General features: G+C 36.5%; 1 protein-coding gene across 2 annotated transcripts in view; it reads left to right on the forward strand.

Moving 5' to 3' along the window:
- DIAPH3 (diaphanous related formin 3) overlaps positions 1–19,459 on the forward strand; it is a 255,321-nt gene that overhangs the window by 126,994 nt on the left and 108,868 nt on the right. For both annotated transcript variants that reach the window (XM_074912215.1, XM_074912225.1), the window contains 2 exons: positions 11,958–12,197; positions 17,320–17,449. In XM_074912215.1, coding sequence (XP_074768316.1) covers positions 11,958–12,197; positions 17,320–17,449 — 370 coding nt within the window. The remainder of the gene's footprint in view (positions 1–11,957; positions 12,198–17,319; positions 17,450–19,459) is intronic.

The following is a 19,459-nucleotide window of genomic DNA, read 5'->3' on the forward strand; positions in this document are numbered from 1 at the left end:
ACCATATTATGTCTCTGTGGTGGTTTCTTGTACAGATCTTTTATATGATTTAAAGTAATCAGTTGCCATGAGGCTGTCTTTATCTCAGAATCTCCTAACTTCAGCTTCTTGTAAATCTTGGCCAGATTGCTGCCCACTGTTTTCTTTCCCTTGCTTGGAATATAAATTTAAATTTAGGTACATGCTTAAATAATTTAAAATACATGCTTAAAGTTTGCATGTGAGCTAATGGGAAAAGGAGTAATCATGGAATATCTTGAGTTGGAAGGGACCTATAATGATCATAGAGTCCAACTCCCTGCTGCTTGCAAGACTACCTAAAACTGAATCATATGACTAAGTGTTGTCCAGCTGCTCCCTGAACTCTGACTGGCTTGGTGCTATGATCACTTCTCTGGGGAGCCTGTTCCAGTGACCGATCACCCTCTCAGTGAAGAACCTTTTCCTAATGTCCAGACTGAACTTCCTCTGACACAGCTTCATTTCCTTATGTCTTATCACTGGTCACCAGAGAGAGAGACAGCACCTCCCCCTCCACTGCCCCCCTTCAGGGAGTTGGTGACTGTGATGAGGTCACTGCTCAGTCTCTTCTACTCTAAGCTGAACAAACCAAGTGACTTCAGCCACTCTTGGTAATTCTTGCCTTCGAGACCTTTCACAATCTTGCTTGTGCTCCTCTGAACACACTCAAATGGTGATGTCCTTCTTGTACTGAGGTGCCCAAAACTGCACACAGTACTCAAGGTGGAGCCACACCAGTGCAGTGTAGAGTGGGACAGTCACCTCCCTTGATCAGCTAGCTCTGCTGTGCTTGTTGCACCCCAGGACATGGTTGGCCCTTTGGCTGCCAGGGCACACTGTTGACTCATATTCACCTTGCTACTGTAACCTGCTAGGAATGGTGTCCTGAGAAGAAATACAGCTCATTCTGTTTACTCTTGTCCTGCTGTGTCTTATGCTGCTTACAAACATATATTTCTGTTAAAGAATGATACAGTAGGAAGAGATCACGTTGATCTAATGATGGTGCAAGAGTAAAAAAGGGCTTTTATTTTGGGAGGGAGTGGTTGGATACACTATCTCTGTGTTGGGAGCATCATACTTCAGATTACAGTAACCATGCTCTTGTTATGATGCTCTGTTGTGACTGACTCTTAAATAGCTGTGTACGTCTTTTTACTAAAGATTTTTTGACAACTGTAGGTTGCTTAATGGAATTAAAAATATTTTAGGGAACATCAGTGACTCGAGCATTAAACGGTAGTGATGTAGAGTTAAAGTCTAGTTAACAGAGCAGTTCTGATAAAGAACAGTGGATTGTAATGGAATGGAAGTCAGACATGTATCAGATGTGTCCTCGTTTTGCAGCCAGTAAACATACATGAAACTGAAATGTAGAAGTACGAATATAGCCTGTAAAAATTCTGCATTTTCCTCTGTTCACCACTGCTGAATTCCCAGCTAGAATATTACATTCAGATTGGAGGTGTTTAGAGCATTAGTTGTAAATGTGTGGATCAAAACGGAGACTCTGGAGTGGTGTTCCTTAGGGGTTACTACTGACACCAGTGATGTTTAATGTCTTTGTTGGTGACGTGGACAGTGGGATTGAGTGCACCCTCAGCAAGGTTTCCGATGGCACCAAGCTGTGTGATGCGGTCGGCATGCTGGAGGGATGTGCCATCCAGAGAGACCTTGACAGGCTGGAGACGTGGGCCTGTGCAAACCTCATGAAGTTCAGCAAGGCCAAGTGCAAGGTCCTGCACTTGGGTCAGGGCAATCCCAAGCACAAACACAGACCGGACAATGAATGGATTGAGAGCAGCCCTGAGGAGAAGGACCTGGGGGTGTTGGTTGATGAGAAGCTCAACATGACCTGGCAACTGTATCCTGGGCTGCATCAAGAGAAGTGTGGCCAGCAGTTGAGGGAGCTGATTCTCATCACTCTACTCTGCTCTCATGTGACCACATTTGCAGTGCTGTGTTCAGTTCTGGGGTCCCCAGCCTAAGAAGGACATGGGCCTGTTGAATTGAGTCCAGAGGAGTGCCATGAAGATGATCAAGGGGTTGGAGCACCTCCCCTCTGAGGAGAGGCTGAGAGAGTTGGAGTTGTTCGGCCTGGAGAGTGTGGTAGAGGAGCAATACCACAGCAAAGAGAAGGCTCCGGGGAGACCTTATGTGGCCTTCCAGTACTTAAAGGGGGCCTGCAAAAAAGATAGAGAGGGACTTTTTACAAGGGCATGTAGTGATAGGACAAGGGTTAATAGATTTAAACTGAATGAGGATAGCTTTAGATTAAATGTTAAGGATGACTGTTCTTCACTGTGAGGGTGCTGAGACACTGGAACAGTTTTCCCAGAGAAGCTGTGGCTGCCCCCTCCCTGGCAGTCTTCAGGGCCAGGTTGGACGGGGCTTTGAGCAACCTGGGCTAGTGGAAGGTGTCCCTGCTTGGAAGGTGTCCCTGCTTATGGCAGGGGGGTTGGAACTAGATGATCTTGAAGGTCCCTTCCAGCCCAAATCATTCTATGATTCTGTGACTAATTATGATAGTTATAGGAACATGTGATATGAAGAAATACTGTTTGTAAGTTTTTCAGACCAAGGCAGACTGTTCTCAAAATGTGTAGAAAAATTGGAAAAAGGAAGGGAATAATTTATCATAAATACTGATGGTTGATATAGCAGTATGTAATAAGCTTACATTTTTGAGAAAAAAAGATACAGATTAGATAATGGGAATATTTTTCTAATAGTGTGGATAACTAAACAATTCAATTGACTGACTAGGGAGACTGCGGAGGTTGTAATCAAACATCTTTTTGAGCCATTACCCTTTTTGGGTGATATAAGTAATTGATTCTCTCATAGGAAAGCAGAGTGGAGCGAAGGATGTTTCCCTGCTTATTCTATACATACACTAACCTAAATGTCCAAACACAGTAGTGTTTCAGATAGTTTATATCATATAAACATTGCAATTAGTATGATATCACTACTTCATTATGTATTTTTAAGAACACCTTTCTGATGAAAATAAACACTTTGCACCTAGGATATCAAATCACAAATCTCAGTTAAATCCTAGGTCATAGCATGATTTTCTGATCTCTGCCTCTACTAAGCAAGTCATGTGGAAATTCATCTCAAGCTGGCATGGTGGATTTTATTAGGGGATTAATGATAAGGAATTGGTAACACAGAGTGAGATTCTATTTTTCAAGTTAACGCTTACCTCAAGTTTTGTGCACACAAGTTATCATTTTAAATTCAGAAAAACAGGTTCTGGAATGACAAAGATTTACTGAATTCATCTGCATTGACATTTTATGCTGAAAATACTTGAGGCAAATGTTTGATGGATTTTTTTTTTTTCCCCTTAATCTTCAATATATTTCTATTTGAGAGGAAGCAAAATAATCGTTGATTAAAATAGCTTGTTGCAGGTGATGATTCAGAGAATGCTCATAGCTTTTACAGCTTGTATGAGGTCTGAAATCCTTTATTCTTTTTGATCTATAAGCGTTGTTTCGCATATGCAGTCCTTCATGTCCTTGGTGGCCTTTCCTTTTTTTGGTACTAAAATCATTCAGGGAATAATAGTGACCAAACCCACCCCAATTCAGTTATCATCAATTTTTATATTGGTTTTGAATATTATCCAATATTTTGAAAGCAACTTTCTGAATCATCTTGTATCCAACTATTTTTAGTAGTTGTAGGGGTGATAAATCACTAGATGACATTTTAAGACTGTGTCTGTATTAATCAACTAAAAAAGCACTAGAGAATGCTTTTGGACGTTGAACCTTAATTGTCCATAGTGCTAATGTATTAGAATAGACATAGACAAGCTTTTGACCTGTGGAGAACTGTACTTTCCCAAACAATTTCTGGGGACAATTTGGGAGATGGCAAAAGAGCTCATGAGCTTATCATCCAGTCAGATAGTTGTGGACTCAAGAATAAGACAGAGGCAGATACGTTTATTAAGGCAAGTTATCATGGTTACAAAGTATGCCTTCCATTTTTTCATAGGGAAGCTGTGTATAAGCATGTCCCAGCTCTTCAGAACTTGAGTGTCGAGCAGGCATCCCTGCACCTCTTGGGACTGACATCTCAAGTCATTTTTGGAGGCACAGAATGCATGACAGTGTTTGGTTCTGTATCAGGTGGCTCCAGATCTTTGGCCCCATCCTCCCCATGTTATTCTGGGATGCAGTTTGTATAGATTAGTACCAGAATACTCAAAATATAATTGATTCTTTAGAGAGTTGCATGTTGTTATGATAGGCTAGTCTTTCTTTGCTGCTCCAGCTAAAAATGTTCTGTAACTGTAGTTCACCACCAACTCCCCAGCAGCACACCTCCACCTCTCCCCACTCTCTTGCCCGCACAGCAATACTAAAGTGTCAGACCTATCCATGCCAACATATGTTAACTGCCTGTTGCACTAGGAACCGTTCCCAAAAGTAGTTCTGATTTGGTTATGCTGCATGAAGAAAACTGAATCCAATAGTAAGCATGTAGACTCATTAGTGCCTGTAATCCTTAGTGGTATAAAAAATATCCTGGGCATATTTAATTTATTAATATGGTTTTAAATCCATCAATAAAATTCCATTAAAAAACATAATTTTGACATTTTTTTAATCACTTCTGATGTAAAAAGTTGCCAATACTTGTCAAGATGCTATTAGTGGATAGTTGACCTTGGATGTAGGTAACTACTAGCAGTCTCACACCTGAGAATAGTGTCTCAAGAGCCATGTGTGATAGCTCCTGCTTCCTTTCTTTCCTTAAAATTTGAGATATTTGGAAATATGTTCCCATATTGTCTGTAAGGGGAAAAAAAATAAAAGAAACAAATTTTTCCTTGATTGCTTTTATTTACTCAAAGACAAAACTGAGGGAATTCTGAAATATTGTTTCGGAAATAATTAATGCCCAGACCCTGTGAAATACACTGATAGCTAACCCAAATAAAATTTGGCAAGCAATCCTCATGTGGCTTCACAGCTTGTTCGTTGATGGATGTGTTTTTAATGAGTTCGTACCAAAGGAAAAGATTTCACTAGAGTAAATTGAAGATTAGAGTGAGGCTTGATGAAGGCTAGTTTGTCTTAAATAATTCAGCAGACACTTAAAACGATCAATTTCATATTCAGCTGATGGTTTCACCTGTATGTCCTCGCTGAGGATAACTCAGAACGTGTTAATGTTTTTCACTGTTGTGTGGAAAACATCTTACTGTCACTATATCTGCCTTTCCTAATATCTGATGCTTGGGCCCAGCCATACCTAGTGACATTTCAGTTTGTTTTAAATCCTGAAGTGGTGAGATGTGTCTGTGCTGTGAGACATTTTGATTGTGTTAATTTCTGTCTGTAAACCTTCTTCTGTTGTCTTCTAGAAGTCATGTGAATCTGCTGCTCTGCCTTGTCAGTGTTCACTATCAGTAATTCCAGCCTTTCCAGGAGTGTTAGTCCAAGGATTAACTTTCTATTATATGACATCTATGACAGTTAAATTTTTTTTTTGACAAATTGCGGTCAAGTTACTTATCTTGTTTAGAGGGAGAACATCCTTAAGTCCTATAATGTTGGTGTCTTTCAAACCTTGAACCTGGATAGGTGGAGAATCAGGCTCCAGAAATATCTTCTGAAGATGGCCATTGTGATCTGCACTGATCTGAGTGTTTGCAGTTGCCATTGGATTGGATTAGATTATGTTACTTCTGTATTACTGAAAGATTGTGATGCTGAATCATAGAGGAATGTTCCTGTAAAAGATTCAGTACTGGCAGGTCTCACTCTTATCCCTGTTCAGTTCCAGTAAAACTATTTGGGTAGCTAATCTAAAGAATAGGCTGAAAAAAAAAATTCTCTTGTTGTTGTCTGATGTTAATTCAGATGTCTGGAAGTGGTTGATTGTTTCTTCTAGCATACACATAGGCTATCTCTTTCAGTTTTCTTCTTGGCACATATATCTCTACAGCTTCAGATCAATTATGTTGTTTCTCTGAAGGGTCCTCATCTTTTGCTTCCAGACAGATTCCTCTAAATGTCTCAAGAGCCTGCCCTGAATCTGATTGCTGCTTTTGCTTTGCTATAAATTAAGCAGTCCTCTGTTCATGTTGTGATTTGAACATCTTAGGAAAAACACTTCTGTTTTGAGTAAGGACCGTGGTCAGTACATGATCCCGCCATTTTGACTGTCAGCAATTTTAAGAGTTTTTGGAATTTAGCCACCTAAATTGAGTGAGTCATCCAAATGATTGGCTAATGTAGGGCGGCTGTGCTGAAAGAATCTTGAGGCTAGTCAGTACCTCTTAGATCCCTAGAGCTTGAAATTATTATGCAGATATTTCACCTGTTACAGCTTCAGACTTCAGAGCCGAATTCAGTTCCTTTGAAGCCCAAGTGCTTTAGGATTTACTTTCGCTGTGATCATTTTGTAGAACTGAGGAACAGGAGAGAAGACTGTGCTACATATGAACGTGCTAGAGATCTGACCTTTTTTGAAATGGGTCATGTCTGTCACATCAAAGACATCATAATCACCTGCTTTTGTGATCTGTTACTACTGTGTTTTGCTTAAATAATTACGTAGCATCAAATTCCACTTTTATGTTGGAGTTGTTATGGTGGTTCAACCTGATGGAAAGTACTACTAAACCTGCTGTCGTGGTTTTCAGACATTCCCATCCAGACCTTGATCATCTGTGTGTACTTTTATGGCCTGTATGTTGGGATATTCAAAGTAATATTGCAGACTGACTTTTCATTAGGAGGTGGATTCCTGGTAGTAGCCAGACAGAAGATGAGGCATTTATTTTAGAGCTAAGATGAATAGATTTTTCCTTCTGGAATACAGTTAGATCTGTGTTACTTTTAGAAACTTTTCTCCATTTGGTTTGAAATTATATTATTCTGTTCTAAATTCCTCAATGACTTCTGCCCTTGACTTCTGGTGTAAATTGATTTATTTTTGCTATCTGGATGAATTAGAGGTTTTACAGAGGATTTTTACCTGTAATAAACTCTTGACTTGGTTTCCCATGAGAAAAGCTTTTCAGTCTGGTAGCAACTGTTCCATATGTACATTTTAATGAACAGAGCTGTTCTGACACCTGTTAGGTCTGCTAAAAATAGAAGAATTTGGGAAATTCAGACCCTCCCACTCTTGGATGATTCCTTTTTAGGAAAATATATTTGTCTAAACTCAGTTTGGAGAAACAGCTGTCTCTTCATTCCATTCTGATCAAGATAACACTAAATCCAATTGTATTTTTTGGATAAGAGAAAAGAATTACCTCTTTCTTTTCATAGTAGAACATACCTATCTGAATTTCAGCATGATAACTGTAAACTCAGCTTAGTTTGACAGCTGTGTTGTAGCCCCCCACTGGCACTTTGAATGTATTTCATGACAGGTGACTTCTGGAGTATTCACAAGGCGAGCACCTATTTCTGAGATCTGCAGACTGGCCTTGCTAGTCCATCTTGGTTGAACAGAATGCCATAAAAAACAGTACCAGGAATTCTCCACACTGTACATCAATGCACTGTCATCCACAAGACAAGAGAGCTTGCAGCTAGGAGGTAATAGATAGGTGTTGTCCCTGTGTCACTTATAGTATACTCCCTTTTCTTCTGTCCTGAATATACTTTAGGAAAATCTTGGATCTGCAAGAAATTGAGTCAGTGGTGCAAATTCAAGATGTTTATAATTCAGTGGTGCAAATTCAAGATGTTTATAATTCAAGCTGAAGAAGTAAAGAAGCAGGGTGTGCCCTCTATCAGTGCTAGTAAGGTGAAAAGTCAGTTCAGTTCAATTGTTAGCATGTACATGTATCCACTTTGTAAGTATAAAGATCACCTGATTTCTTGTAGGTAATTTTAATTTTGAGTTGGCAGTTCTGGACTTTATTATAATTTCTCTGGGAAAAAGAGTTTGTCAATGTAAAGAAAGATGTGTTATTTCCACATAGCCATAAAAACACCTCAACAAAAAAACTATTATTGCGGACTGACAACACTGAAAAAATGATCTTTCCAGAATGATGGTGGTCTTCACTAAGATTTGGGCATGTTGATAGCCCATTTCAAATTGAGCAGGGTGTTCTTTTTTCTTCTTTAAGTGTGATAAAAGGTCCGTTAAGTATCAGTTATTCCTTACTTGAAAATTTTTTTCTGCTTTTCAAGTGTCTGAGTCTAAAGATAAGTGTTAGGAATTCACACTTTTTAACTATGCACTCTGTTTCACTGATGCTGCAGTGTTGAAAAACCATATATTTTCCACAGGGGATACTCTTCCAGTTTACTCTTTCAGTCGGCTTGCCTGTAACCTATATTTTACTTTTTGGATGGGAACACTTTCAGGTGGTGTGACAGCCTCAGCACTGTTGATCCTTTAAGGCAGGTATATTGTGAAACTAGAACCCTTGCAGTGTTTTTCTCTATGAGGTTATGGTAAGAATGAATCACATTTCAGTGATGAAAATTTAACGTTAGTATAACTTCTGAGACATGTTCCTTTACTTGACATCCGCAAAGTGGACAGTGAAAGCACACGTTTACCAGATATCCCACTGTTGCAGGTGCCTTCTGATTTATGCTGTATTTGGGAGAAAAACTCCTCATTGCTGTTGGATAAACGACTGTGAGAGCTACTACTGGATAGCACAACTCAGCTGTCAGCTCCCATTTGGACTTGCACATAGTTAGAATATTCTTGTGGACTTTTACTTGAAAAATAGAACAGTTCATTACCTATACACTGAGTTCTCTGTTGTGTGTAGCCTGCTCACTCTTTAGTTTTGTACTTCAACTTCCCTTTTTAGTTATTTGGATTGTCTGTTTTCAGGATTCCCCTATAAGGACATAAGTCGACTTATGTACTTATATGCTGATTATAGAAAAGATAGGGCATGGACATAAGCCTCTCAACATTGCAACACTTAAAACATCTCTTAAAGCATCTCTTGTGATAAGGTGTATGGATTTTACAGTTTCAATATATTTGTAGACTGCATATCACAAAGGAAGCCATAGGGGAGCCAAGGTAACTCTCCATCTCCTCTCTTCTCAATTATTGACTTATCAAACAGGTAAACAAATAGTACCAGCAACATTTATTGTACATGAACTATGGATTTCAGAGTGTTTAAAAAACAATAATAAAAAAAACTCAGTGGCATTTCTGTTATGTTTCTGGCATGTGCTGCTGTTTCTGATTTTAATAATTACGTATTTCTGTATCCAGCCATAAGACTTATGTACAAAACTTTTTAATTTGTTGCATTTCAACTGGTTCCGATGAAAACTTTGCATCTTTCATTTGCATGTGTGCTTGCTCATGTTTGTGCAACACATCTTTGTGATCTAAAGAACCTGATTATTTCAGTTTCAAGAATCTGCCTGTCTGAGAAGCCAAGAATCAATAAACAATGCATCATCTGCTGGTTCTGTAGTATCTTGAGTTTGGTATCATTTAAAATCAATTCAGTTTACACTTTATTCTGTTAGTTCTCATGGTTTGATATTAATGATCTTCTCTCGTGCACCCTGAGTGGGGACAAATATTAAAAATACGGATAATTTCAATGGAATTTTGTGTTTTGTCTTGTCTAGTCTCAAATTTTTCATGGCTGAACAGAGAACAAAATTTAAAACTAAGAATATTATTTTCAATATGCTGAGAAGTAGTATTATATATATAAATCTAGTAAGTTAATTGTTTGAGGAAAAGGAATTAATACTGATTCTTCCTGATGGAGCTGGGAGAAGAACTTTGTCACATTTGCCTCTGTCTAGTACCTTAATATACTTTTAGGTATTCTTAAATTAGGTATGAAGTTGTAAGAGCACTATGTTCATTTTAGGTAGAATTTAGGTAGTCCTGTTTCTGTTTCACTGTGAAATGCCATATTTAAATTCACGTCCCATTATCCTTGCTTACCTGTTCTTAAGTAAGAATTTTGCCACACTATTGGATGCTATTTGGTGTATGATAAGTGCTGCATATGTGCCTACAGTTGATACTGAGCTAAGATTCAAACTATATACATTTTAGTGTTTTACTTTAGGACTAGGCTGGAGGCAGTCTGTGTACTAAAGCTAGTGCAGTTGATTTTCAAACTAGTTTAATCTGAAAAGCATCCTGTTTGTATGCTCTGCAATGAAAACCGAAGTGTGGTTAGTGGAAAGGATTGCTTATTTTATTCAAGATTTCTTATCTGAACTAAAATGCAAATGGTGTGCTTACTTCATTGGATCATCATCAGGTGATTGCACTGCTAGGCAGGCATTGCAGAAGTGGTTTAGTAGCATAAAATGTTAAGCCTACCTGAATTCATTTTCTACCACTGTCACAGTAAAACCAGTAAAATAGACTCTAAACTCCATCCTATTCTGCTTCTATATCAAACCCTTTGCATTAGACAGCCTTCAGTATCAGTTTAAGGTAGCTTCTTTGACTTTACACTGAAATAGATGAAGAGTGTCACCATTATCCTTTTCACTGAGTCTACTGTGGGATAATCAGCACCAGACGACTTGTGAACATTGCACTGTCAGAGCTGTTCCACACTGATAGACTAGATAGGGGTTGAAAAATATTCTGTACACCTTAAGTAGCACTGTGGTTTGGAGGGGGATACTTCCAATTGAAAGGCAAACTTTTACGGTTTCAATCTATTATTGCTGATTTTCTTGCATTGAGAAGTACTGATAGCTGGAAACCATAACCTGTGTTTTTTATATTCAAAAAAACCCAAAACCTAGTTTAAAATTTCAGGAATTGTCAAGGGATTATTGACTTGAATCTTGCCTTGAGAAGGCAAAAAAAGAAGTATGGGGAAGAAGGTCTTATGGAATTCATCAAATTCGTGAGAAAACAGAGACAGGGAAAAATGAGGGAAGAAGCTCATGGAAGAATTTGAGACTAGTGTTTCTCATGTGCAAACAGAACCACAGCAGGGAGAAAAAACACATGATTTCTGCTTTGGAAGAAGGAGAAAGCAAGGAACATAAAGTCTGGTAGGGAGAAAGCTTCTGGGGTTGTATGTGATGTCAAACCTAAAGTATGTTTGAAGATTTCTGTGTCAGAGTTGGAAGGGTGAATAGTGCATTGGAAACTTTAGAGATGGAGGAATTTAATTTATTTAATGCATTTGATGTTCCTTAATTTAAAGAAGAAATAAAATCTGGAGTCTTATTCGGATATAGTAAGTAACGTGCAAAGTATCTCTGGGTTGGGAATTCAGTGACCTAAGCTGTATGGGGACATTGAAACTTCTGTTGAAAATGCCTGATCAGTAAACTGTAGAAAAAGCCAAGTCTGCATATGTTCTACAGAAGCTACTGTTTTCCTGGGAGCATTCTGCTTTACATGATTAACTGTATAAGGTTAGTATACAGGAGTATAGTGGGGTATGAATACTGGTAAATATTAACATATGCTATAAGTGTTTTATAGCTGAGATTTTTCAAAACTGTTATTTTCCTGTAAGTTTACAGTAAGCTCTTATTGAAATCAGCTTTTAAATATTTGCACCAGAAAATCAGATTTGCCTTGTTTTGGTATGTCCGGAGTTATACAAAATCTGTGAACGACTTTTATTACTTTGCAACTACTGGGTCATAAACTTGTATTAGTTTTATGGGATTTGGTATATGAGTTGACAGATGTGATATATGATGACACTTTATCTTTTATTGCTTACACATACTAGTTATTGGGAAAGGATGGGGGCAGTTCGTATTAACCACAAGATGGGATTTCAGTTGCTTACCCAAGTGTCTCTCATTCATTCGTTCATTTGCTATCAGTTATAGCAGATATATTGCTTCTTCAAGCCTGTCACACCAATAAATCATTTCAGATTGTATGCATTTGTACAGTGCCAAAGTGTACCATGAATTTTAAAGGAAATCTCCTATTTTCTTTTCAATCAGATGAGCAACGTGAAGAGACTACGGCCACGGCTCAGTGCTATTCTTTTTAAGCTTCAGTTTGAGGAGCAGGTGAACAACATCAAACCTGACATCATGGCTGTCAGTGCTGCCTGTGAAGAGATAAAGAAGAGTAAAAGCTTTAGCAAGCTGCTGGAACTAGTATTGTTAATGGGAAACTACATGAATGCAGGTTCTCGGAATGCACAGACCTTTGGATATAATCTCAGTTCCCTATGTAAAGTGAGTTTTGAAATGTCCATGTTGAGTATTGTAATCACTTTTTCATTTGTTTTTATTGTGCTACTTAAATATTCTATTTTGCTGTTTTTCCTGCAGTTAATTCTTTTTTTCTTTTTGTTAATTTCATAATTCTTAGCATTAGTTGATTGTTTGAACAATATAGCTAATCAATGTACAGTCATCTTGAGACTGGCTTGCATTTAAACTTTCAGAAGATTCCATTTTGAGGGAATCATAACACCCCCCCCCCCCAAACAAGATAAATATGATTATGGAGGGACCATATCACTGCGATCATAGTAATATTGTAGTCTTACATGTCTAAGCACTTCTAAGACTGTCACATTTTAATCTGTTTTAATACAGTTATGCTTTTTCATTTACATAAATTTTCTCCTTATCGACTTCTCTTTTGTTGTCGCTCAGTTTCATCAGTTCCCTGTTTCTTCTAATTTTCCTTACATTTTCACTCTTTCAACTTTTATATAAGGTATATACAAGAAGACATATGTACTTTCCTGAGTGTTACTTTATAATAGATTCTAATGGTAATTGCCTTCCCCTGATTTAGTGTTGTTATTTTTTTCCTGTGCCCTCTGGGATGTCACTGAAAAATCTGTATGTAGAGAGTGTACATATATGTAGTAGTCCTTATGAGAAGGGAATTATTTGGAAGTTTGTATGTATTCTTTGTCTTGTCTCAGCTTCTTTATCTTTTTACACAAGAAAAAATAAAATGTTAACTTCTACGTTCTTTAAAATAATTACCCTTAGCCATGTTTCAGAAGATTCTTTCACTATGGTTCTCGAGCGTTGAATGCGAAACCTATAACTTAAATATTCATAGAGAATAAATTATATATCTTCCCTCGTCTAAAGTAAACATTTAAGCATGCATCAGCCATCTAGAGAAATACAGTGTAGATGAAATTATTGAGTTAAAAGTACAATTTGTTGAGAAACATATTCAGAAGGAAGGTACTAAAGGTTCTCTAATTTGCTGCATTTACCTAGATATGATTTTACAAGAATCTGTTCTAGGTCTGGTTATATTCTCTGTATTTTTAATGCACAAGGCAACAAAAAAGGAAATGTACTTATGAAAACAATATGGAGGTAATTATTATAGACACTTTGCAGAGCAGGATCAACATTCAAAAGTTACCTTGGAGAAATAATTTAAGATGTAGAAGATGAAAATTTTGAAGGCTACTATGAAGTACTACACATAGGAAAGGGAACTGATGTGTTCAGATAATGAAAGTAAGGAGTGAATGGCTCGGCCGAATTCTAGCAAATGGGCTTTAAGTCCTGGATAACTCTGCAGTGCTCTGGCATTAAATGTGTTTGATAATCTAGGATCTCATAGTTGCTTAGATTTGCACGCTTAGAGGTTATTTAGCTTTACAGAAAGTTACGACATTCTGTTGGAGAAGAAAAAATGTCTCTTTTAATGGACCTTCTATGTGTTATAAAGGTGGTAAATATCTGTTGCTTACTTGGTGCTGATAAAGTTTTAAATGAAGTCTTGTCTGAATTACTGCAGGAAATATATAGACTAACTGGTGAGAATCCAGATGATAGTCATATGTAACTTTTCTAAACAGAAAAAAGCGTTTTTGTGTATTTAGTTTAGAAAAGAAAGGAGAGGAACATGAGGAGGACATAACACTGTCCTTTTGTTATTAGTTTATGGCAAAGAACATTTGTTTTCTGTGTAGCTAAAGTAGCAGATGGAATAGTTGGCTTTGCTAGTAACAAAAGTAGTTTGCTTAAAAGTTAAGAAAGCTTTCTAACTCCAAAGGTAGTTGGGAACTTGATAGTGAAGAGGGCTGTGGAAAGCTTTTGAAATCCAGGTATACTAATAGTCCTCAGAGAGTCTCCATGTGGCCAAATTAAGAGCTAAAATAAGTAATATTTTGAATAGAGTATTTTAGTTAACTTGTTGAGAAGTGTGTGCATTTTCTTGGAGTCATGGAATAATTCACGTGGGAAGGGATGTCAGTAGACATCTAGTCCAACCTTTTGCTCAAGAGAAATGCTGATCAGCATCAATAGTCTGTAGGTGAAGTTGATGCAAACATATAAGGGCCAACAAAGGCAATTTGCTCCCTGTTACCTAAATGCTTTGTACAGTGTAATTTTTACATTGTATCATGTTATGGGATTAAAAATGGTGATACTGGTTTACTGCTTTCAGGACTTTATTAGTTCATGCATAAACATATATCATGGTAGTCAATATGTTTCATTTACATAAGAAATGTGTAAGTAAAAAAAATGAAGTTCCAATGACAAAGTTTTCATATATATTTGATGTGGCATCACTTCGTGCTAGTCTGTAAATATCAGACCACAGTGCTTAAAAACTTTTCTAGGGTGATGATAATGCAACCTTAATGGTTGATGAATATGAGTGTATTGATGTCCCTGCCCATGGCAGGAGGGTTGGACTAGATGATCTTTAAAGGTCCCTTCCAAGCCAAACCATTCTATGCTTAGGAAAGAAATTCCAGCTATTACAGATTTTGTTGAGAGGCAGAGCAGCTATGGCCACCCTAGAGATCGTCTGCAAAATTTCAGATCTCTGCTACTAGATATCCCAGGACAAGTACAACCTACAGTCAACTACTTGTTCTTTTGAAGATTGACAGATTTTCAGTGAGAGAATCACAGAGTTTGCATTTACTATCCTGTGTGTATCAGGGTACTAGTCACCAATTCCTAATTTACCTCATGCAATTGTGGCCTCGTTTAGGAAGTCCGTGAGTGACAAGCCTTCAGTGGTTATGAAATTGTGTCTTACACAGACAGATCACTGTCTGGAAACACAGAGGTAAAACTGTGTATGTCTAATTTTGAGGATTTTCTTAACTATGTGTAGTGTCTTGGTTAATGCTTAATCTTCTCTGTTCTGAGAATAATGAACTGGAACAACTATTAAAAACATTAGTATTGAAACAGGAAAAAACCCACCCAAACCAATATTCCTTCAAGGCCCAAAACTAGAAGGCTGCAAATTGCAGACTGCCTGCACAGCAGTTTTCAGTAGGGCTTCTGAGAAATTAAGAAATTTGCAGTAGTTTCTGTCCTTCAAATTTATTGGTTTCTCTAATATCTGAAGAATATACAATTCATATGCTCTTAATTGGTGCTCAGCTATATATAGGGAACTATATGGACTACCCACTTCGCAGAAGACAGTTCCATATCTTGCCTTCTCCCTGCATCATGTAGAATTGAACTGTAATATTTCTGCATCAGAGAACATGCATGCATATTCTCAGAAGAGAGATATGATATTGTTATGCTAATATATGGTATACTCAATCTTTTATTAAATACCCATATATTAAAATTAGATGCATGTTTATAATACTGTTTTTTTTAAAAAACCCTAACTTTTGTTAACTACGTGTGTTTGAAGCAGTGTCACATTGTAGAAATTTTGTGTGATGTTGCAATTATTAAGACATTTCTCATTGAGATTCCCAGTACAGTAGAAGTAACTCATAACACTGCATACAGTAATGACACTAGAATATTTTTTGCTATATATGTGTTCCATTTTCTGTTTATTTTTAAAATTATGTCTCACATTATTATTAATCCATTTGTGTGAAGGAAAAGATATACATTCCGGAAGAATACATTCTCATCATATTTATTAAGATAGTATCATTTTGGTCTTTGAAAATAATCACTGACTTTTTACAGTGAAGTATGAAATATCAACCTACGACCATCTAAAATTCTCCAGTTTAATTTACATACAGTATGGAAAAAGCAAACAATATACGCTAATTTGGTTTTAAAATAAGATCAATAAAATGCCCTTTAAGTGATCTCTGAGGATACTGGGAAGCACAGGAAGTATGAAAAAACCTCTTTATAAGAAATGAGCAACCATGGGGAAAACTTTTAATATATATTAACAAAAAAGTGATGTATATTTAAATGAGGATAAATCTTGCTCTCCGTTTTTTATCAGATGCAATCCCCGTATAGGTCTGTGTCTGGTTTTGAACTGTCTTTGGAAAGGGAGTAATTTTTCCTTTCTGTGTTGTTGCTGTAGTAACTCTTGTAGGGTTAATAATTGCTGATCACTTGTATATACATTTCATGGTAACCAAAATAAAGAACAGTCTTGTGGTTGAAGCAAACTAACATGAGTTTTCTACATTTTTAGTGCCAGTGGTAATAGCGTGCTAAAGATTTTTCCCGCCAATATTCAGATGTACAAGTCTGCGTGCAATTGTGGCAGCCCTTTAGTGTGTGTGCATACTTTGTATGTGCCTATGTACATGTATACTTTTCTGTTAAATTGTTTTATGCAGAAATAGTTTTTAAGTAGCGAACACTTTCATATGAGATGTCATTTTCTATTTCTAAAAGCTTCTCCAATGATTTAAAAGACTCGCTCAAATGGGAGCCTACAACAGAAGTGTGTCACTGAATGCTAGCTGTCAGTTGTTAATGTTTTTACACAAGTAGCTGCAAGTTTTAAAATGGCCAGGCTTAAAGCAATTTTATATGTATAAAGGGCTCAAAAAGAAAAGTTTGTGCTTAAGAATTTTTGAAGTTGAAGTTTTTAAACAATGAAGCCTGTGAACTCTTGTTTGCCCTATTGAGAACTGATAACAACAAGAACTTGTACAGGCTGAGGTTGTAGCTTCCACTGCATAAATATTATTAGGCTACAGTTAGCTTCACACATAAGAAAATCATGTCATGGAGTGAATGAGTGCTTCATGTATTGTTAGATTTTGCTGATTTAGCTCTGGTTTTAATTTTTTTTTTTTTTACACTTTCACGAGTCTATTCACAGTTTTGCAAATATTCCTATATCGCTTAAATAATTATATTTTTAAAATAAATTTGTACTGGTTTGGGGTACAGAACTCAAATATTGCATAGAATTTAAAAATATTTATTGTGTTCTTTATAGGGATTTTTAGCAGGGGAGGAAATTAAACTTAGGGTTTTCTTTAAAAGAGCTGTACCAGTTCAACAGTTTGTTCTCACCTTTCTTGAGTTCACAATTAGTAATATATGTTAATTATCAAAATAGTCAGAAGTAATCTTATTCTCAGTGTTTTAACATTTATTTTTCTCTCTCTAGCTGAAGGACACAAAGTCAGCAGATCAAAAAACAACATTGCTCCATTTTCTTGTAGAAGTGTGTGAAGAAAGCTATCAAGATGTCCTGAATTTTGTTGAGGATTTTCAGCATTTAGATAAAGCTAGTAAAGGTTTGTATAACTAACTAAATGTTTTGATTTTGAAAAGTGTATTGCAGTGTCTTTTATGTGAGATGATGCTTATTTTTTACTAACATTATTTTTAAAATAGACATTAATAGTCTATATCACAGATGAGTAATTTGAGCTGTTCCAAGTGGTCTTAAAGATATTTGTTACTCAATCCTCTAATATTTGCTACAGGATTTCCCATTACATTCTAGAATCAATGTCCAAAATAGATATCTTTTAAAAGTTCTTTTCTATTAACAGATCTTAAACTATTTCCAACTTTCAGTCTTTTATATGGTAAGAGTAGTACAATAACTCAATGTCTTTTAATTTTCAGAAATGCAGAATGGCTGGCATGACATAACTTAATTTTTTTTTTCCCTAAACATAAATCATAACAGTTTTGTCCTCACTGTGTCTATGTTTTTCATGCAACAGTAGCATTGGAAGTCTGGAAAAATAAATTTCTCTTTTTACTGCTTCATTGGACAGCATAGAATATGGTAAATTCAGCATAAGCAGCAGCAGGTCTTTTGCAGTTAATTTCTTAATTAAGAGTGCCTCCTTCGTATTTTATTGCAGCTTAAGTAATTTAAACTGACTAAGCATGGAGTTAGAAATTGATGCTACCTCAACACTGTCCTGCTTGCAGGAAAAAAAGATTGAATGGGCTGTCTAAGTTAATCATTTTTTAGTTTATGTCAGTTTGGAGAATATCAGTGTTTATCTGTATTGCTTTGTACAGTATCAGTCTTATGCCTCAGTCAGTCTTCCTGACACAAACTACAGGTTTGCAAAAGCTGCTACTGATGGAGAACTTGAGATAGTGTTCACTCACGTAGAGTTTGTTTTCTGCTGTCGTGGTTCTTAAAGTTTCCAATTTTAGTTGGTGCATTATAACCACTTAGAAGTTCAAATATTTTTAAATAGCTGTCAAATGTTTCAAGCCCTTCATCTAACTTTTTACTGGTAATAGGAGGAGATTCTGTTGTATACAAATTTTGTATTTCATGCATTATTTTCAGTCATAACCGGCCACTGATTTTTTTTTTTTCCTTATTAGTATGTTATTGACTGAATTCTAGTTGAATTTTTTATATCAGCTAGAAAAACTAAAATGTTCCTTATTAGAAGCCATTATTTTCACTGTAGACAGTCATCTTATGTGAAGCTGCTGATTGTCTTCTGCAAAGTTTCTGAGATACAAACCACTGACCATTCAAAGAGTAAATAAAATTATCTCTTAATCCAGGCTTTCTGGGTTTTTTCGGATATCTAGTATTGATTAGATGGATCTGAGCTGTCACTCAGTATGTTGTAGGATGGACATCAATGACTGTTTTCAAGTTTATATACTGAATTCAGTGTATTATGAGATGTTTTTTGCATTTTAGTTTTACTGTATGAAAAAGACAAAGGCTTAGAATGTCTTTAACAGATTAGGTATCACTGTGTTTGTTTATACTTGTTTCCCTATCTACAAAACTCTGTTTTGGTTTGAATGACTCCTCCTGCACTGGAGTTTTGGAAAAACCAGCAGATCCCAAAGATTGCAGCTCATGGGTGGTTTTTTAAACCTTTCAGTACTTTTGTAGAAGTATATTTTTATGAAGCAAGATGATTTAATATGCACTAACTTTGCAGTGTAATTTTTTAATGAAGTGGCTATTTTTGCTTGAGCTTAATAAAATGCCAGTTCAAAAAAATCTGTGTATCTGTGGTTGTGATCAGCCATATCTGCTGTAATGGATTCACCTGGTCTGGTTTAACTTACTGGTATGCTGATGAAGACTAACAAGTTTACCAGGAATGATTTGCATTGAGGCTTCTACAGCAAGCTAGGAAAACACAGCAGATATTACAAGGCATCATTATGGCTGCTAGGGAGAGTGATAGAGGGGATGTCATCAATAATCCTTTATCTTGATGATCATCTAGTCAAATATGCTTATTCCAGTATAACTACTGGTTGTGTTAGAACAGAATTTGCATATTGAGGACTGAGAGCAT

The sequence above is a fragment of the Athene noctua genome, chromosome 1, assembly GCF_965140245.1.
Source record: "Athene noctua chromosome 1, bAthNoc1.hap1.1, whole genome shotgun sequence".
NCBI lineage: Eukaryota > Metazoa > Chordata > Aves > Strigiformes > Strigidae > Athene > Athene noctua.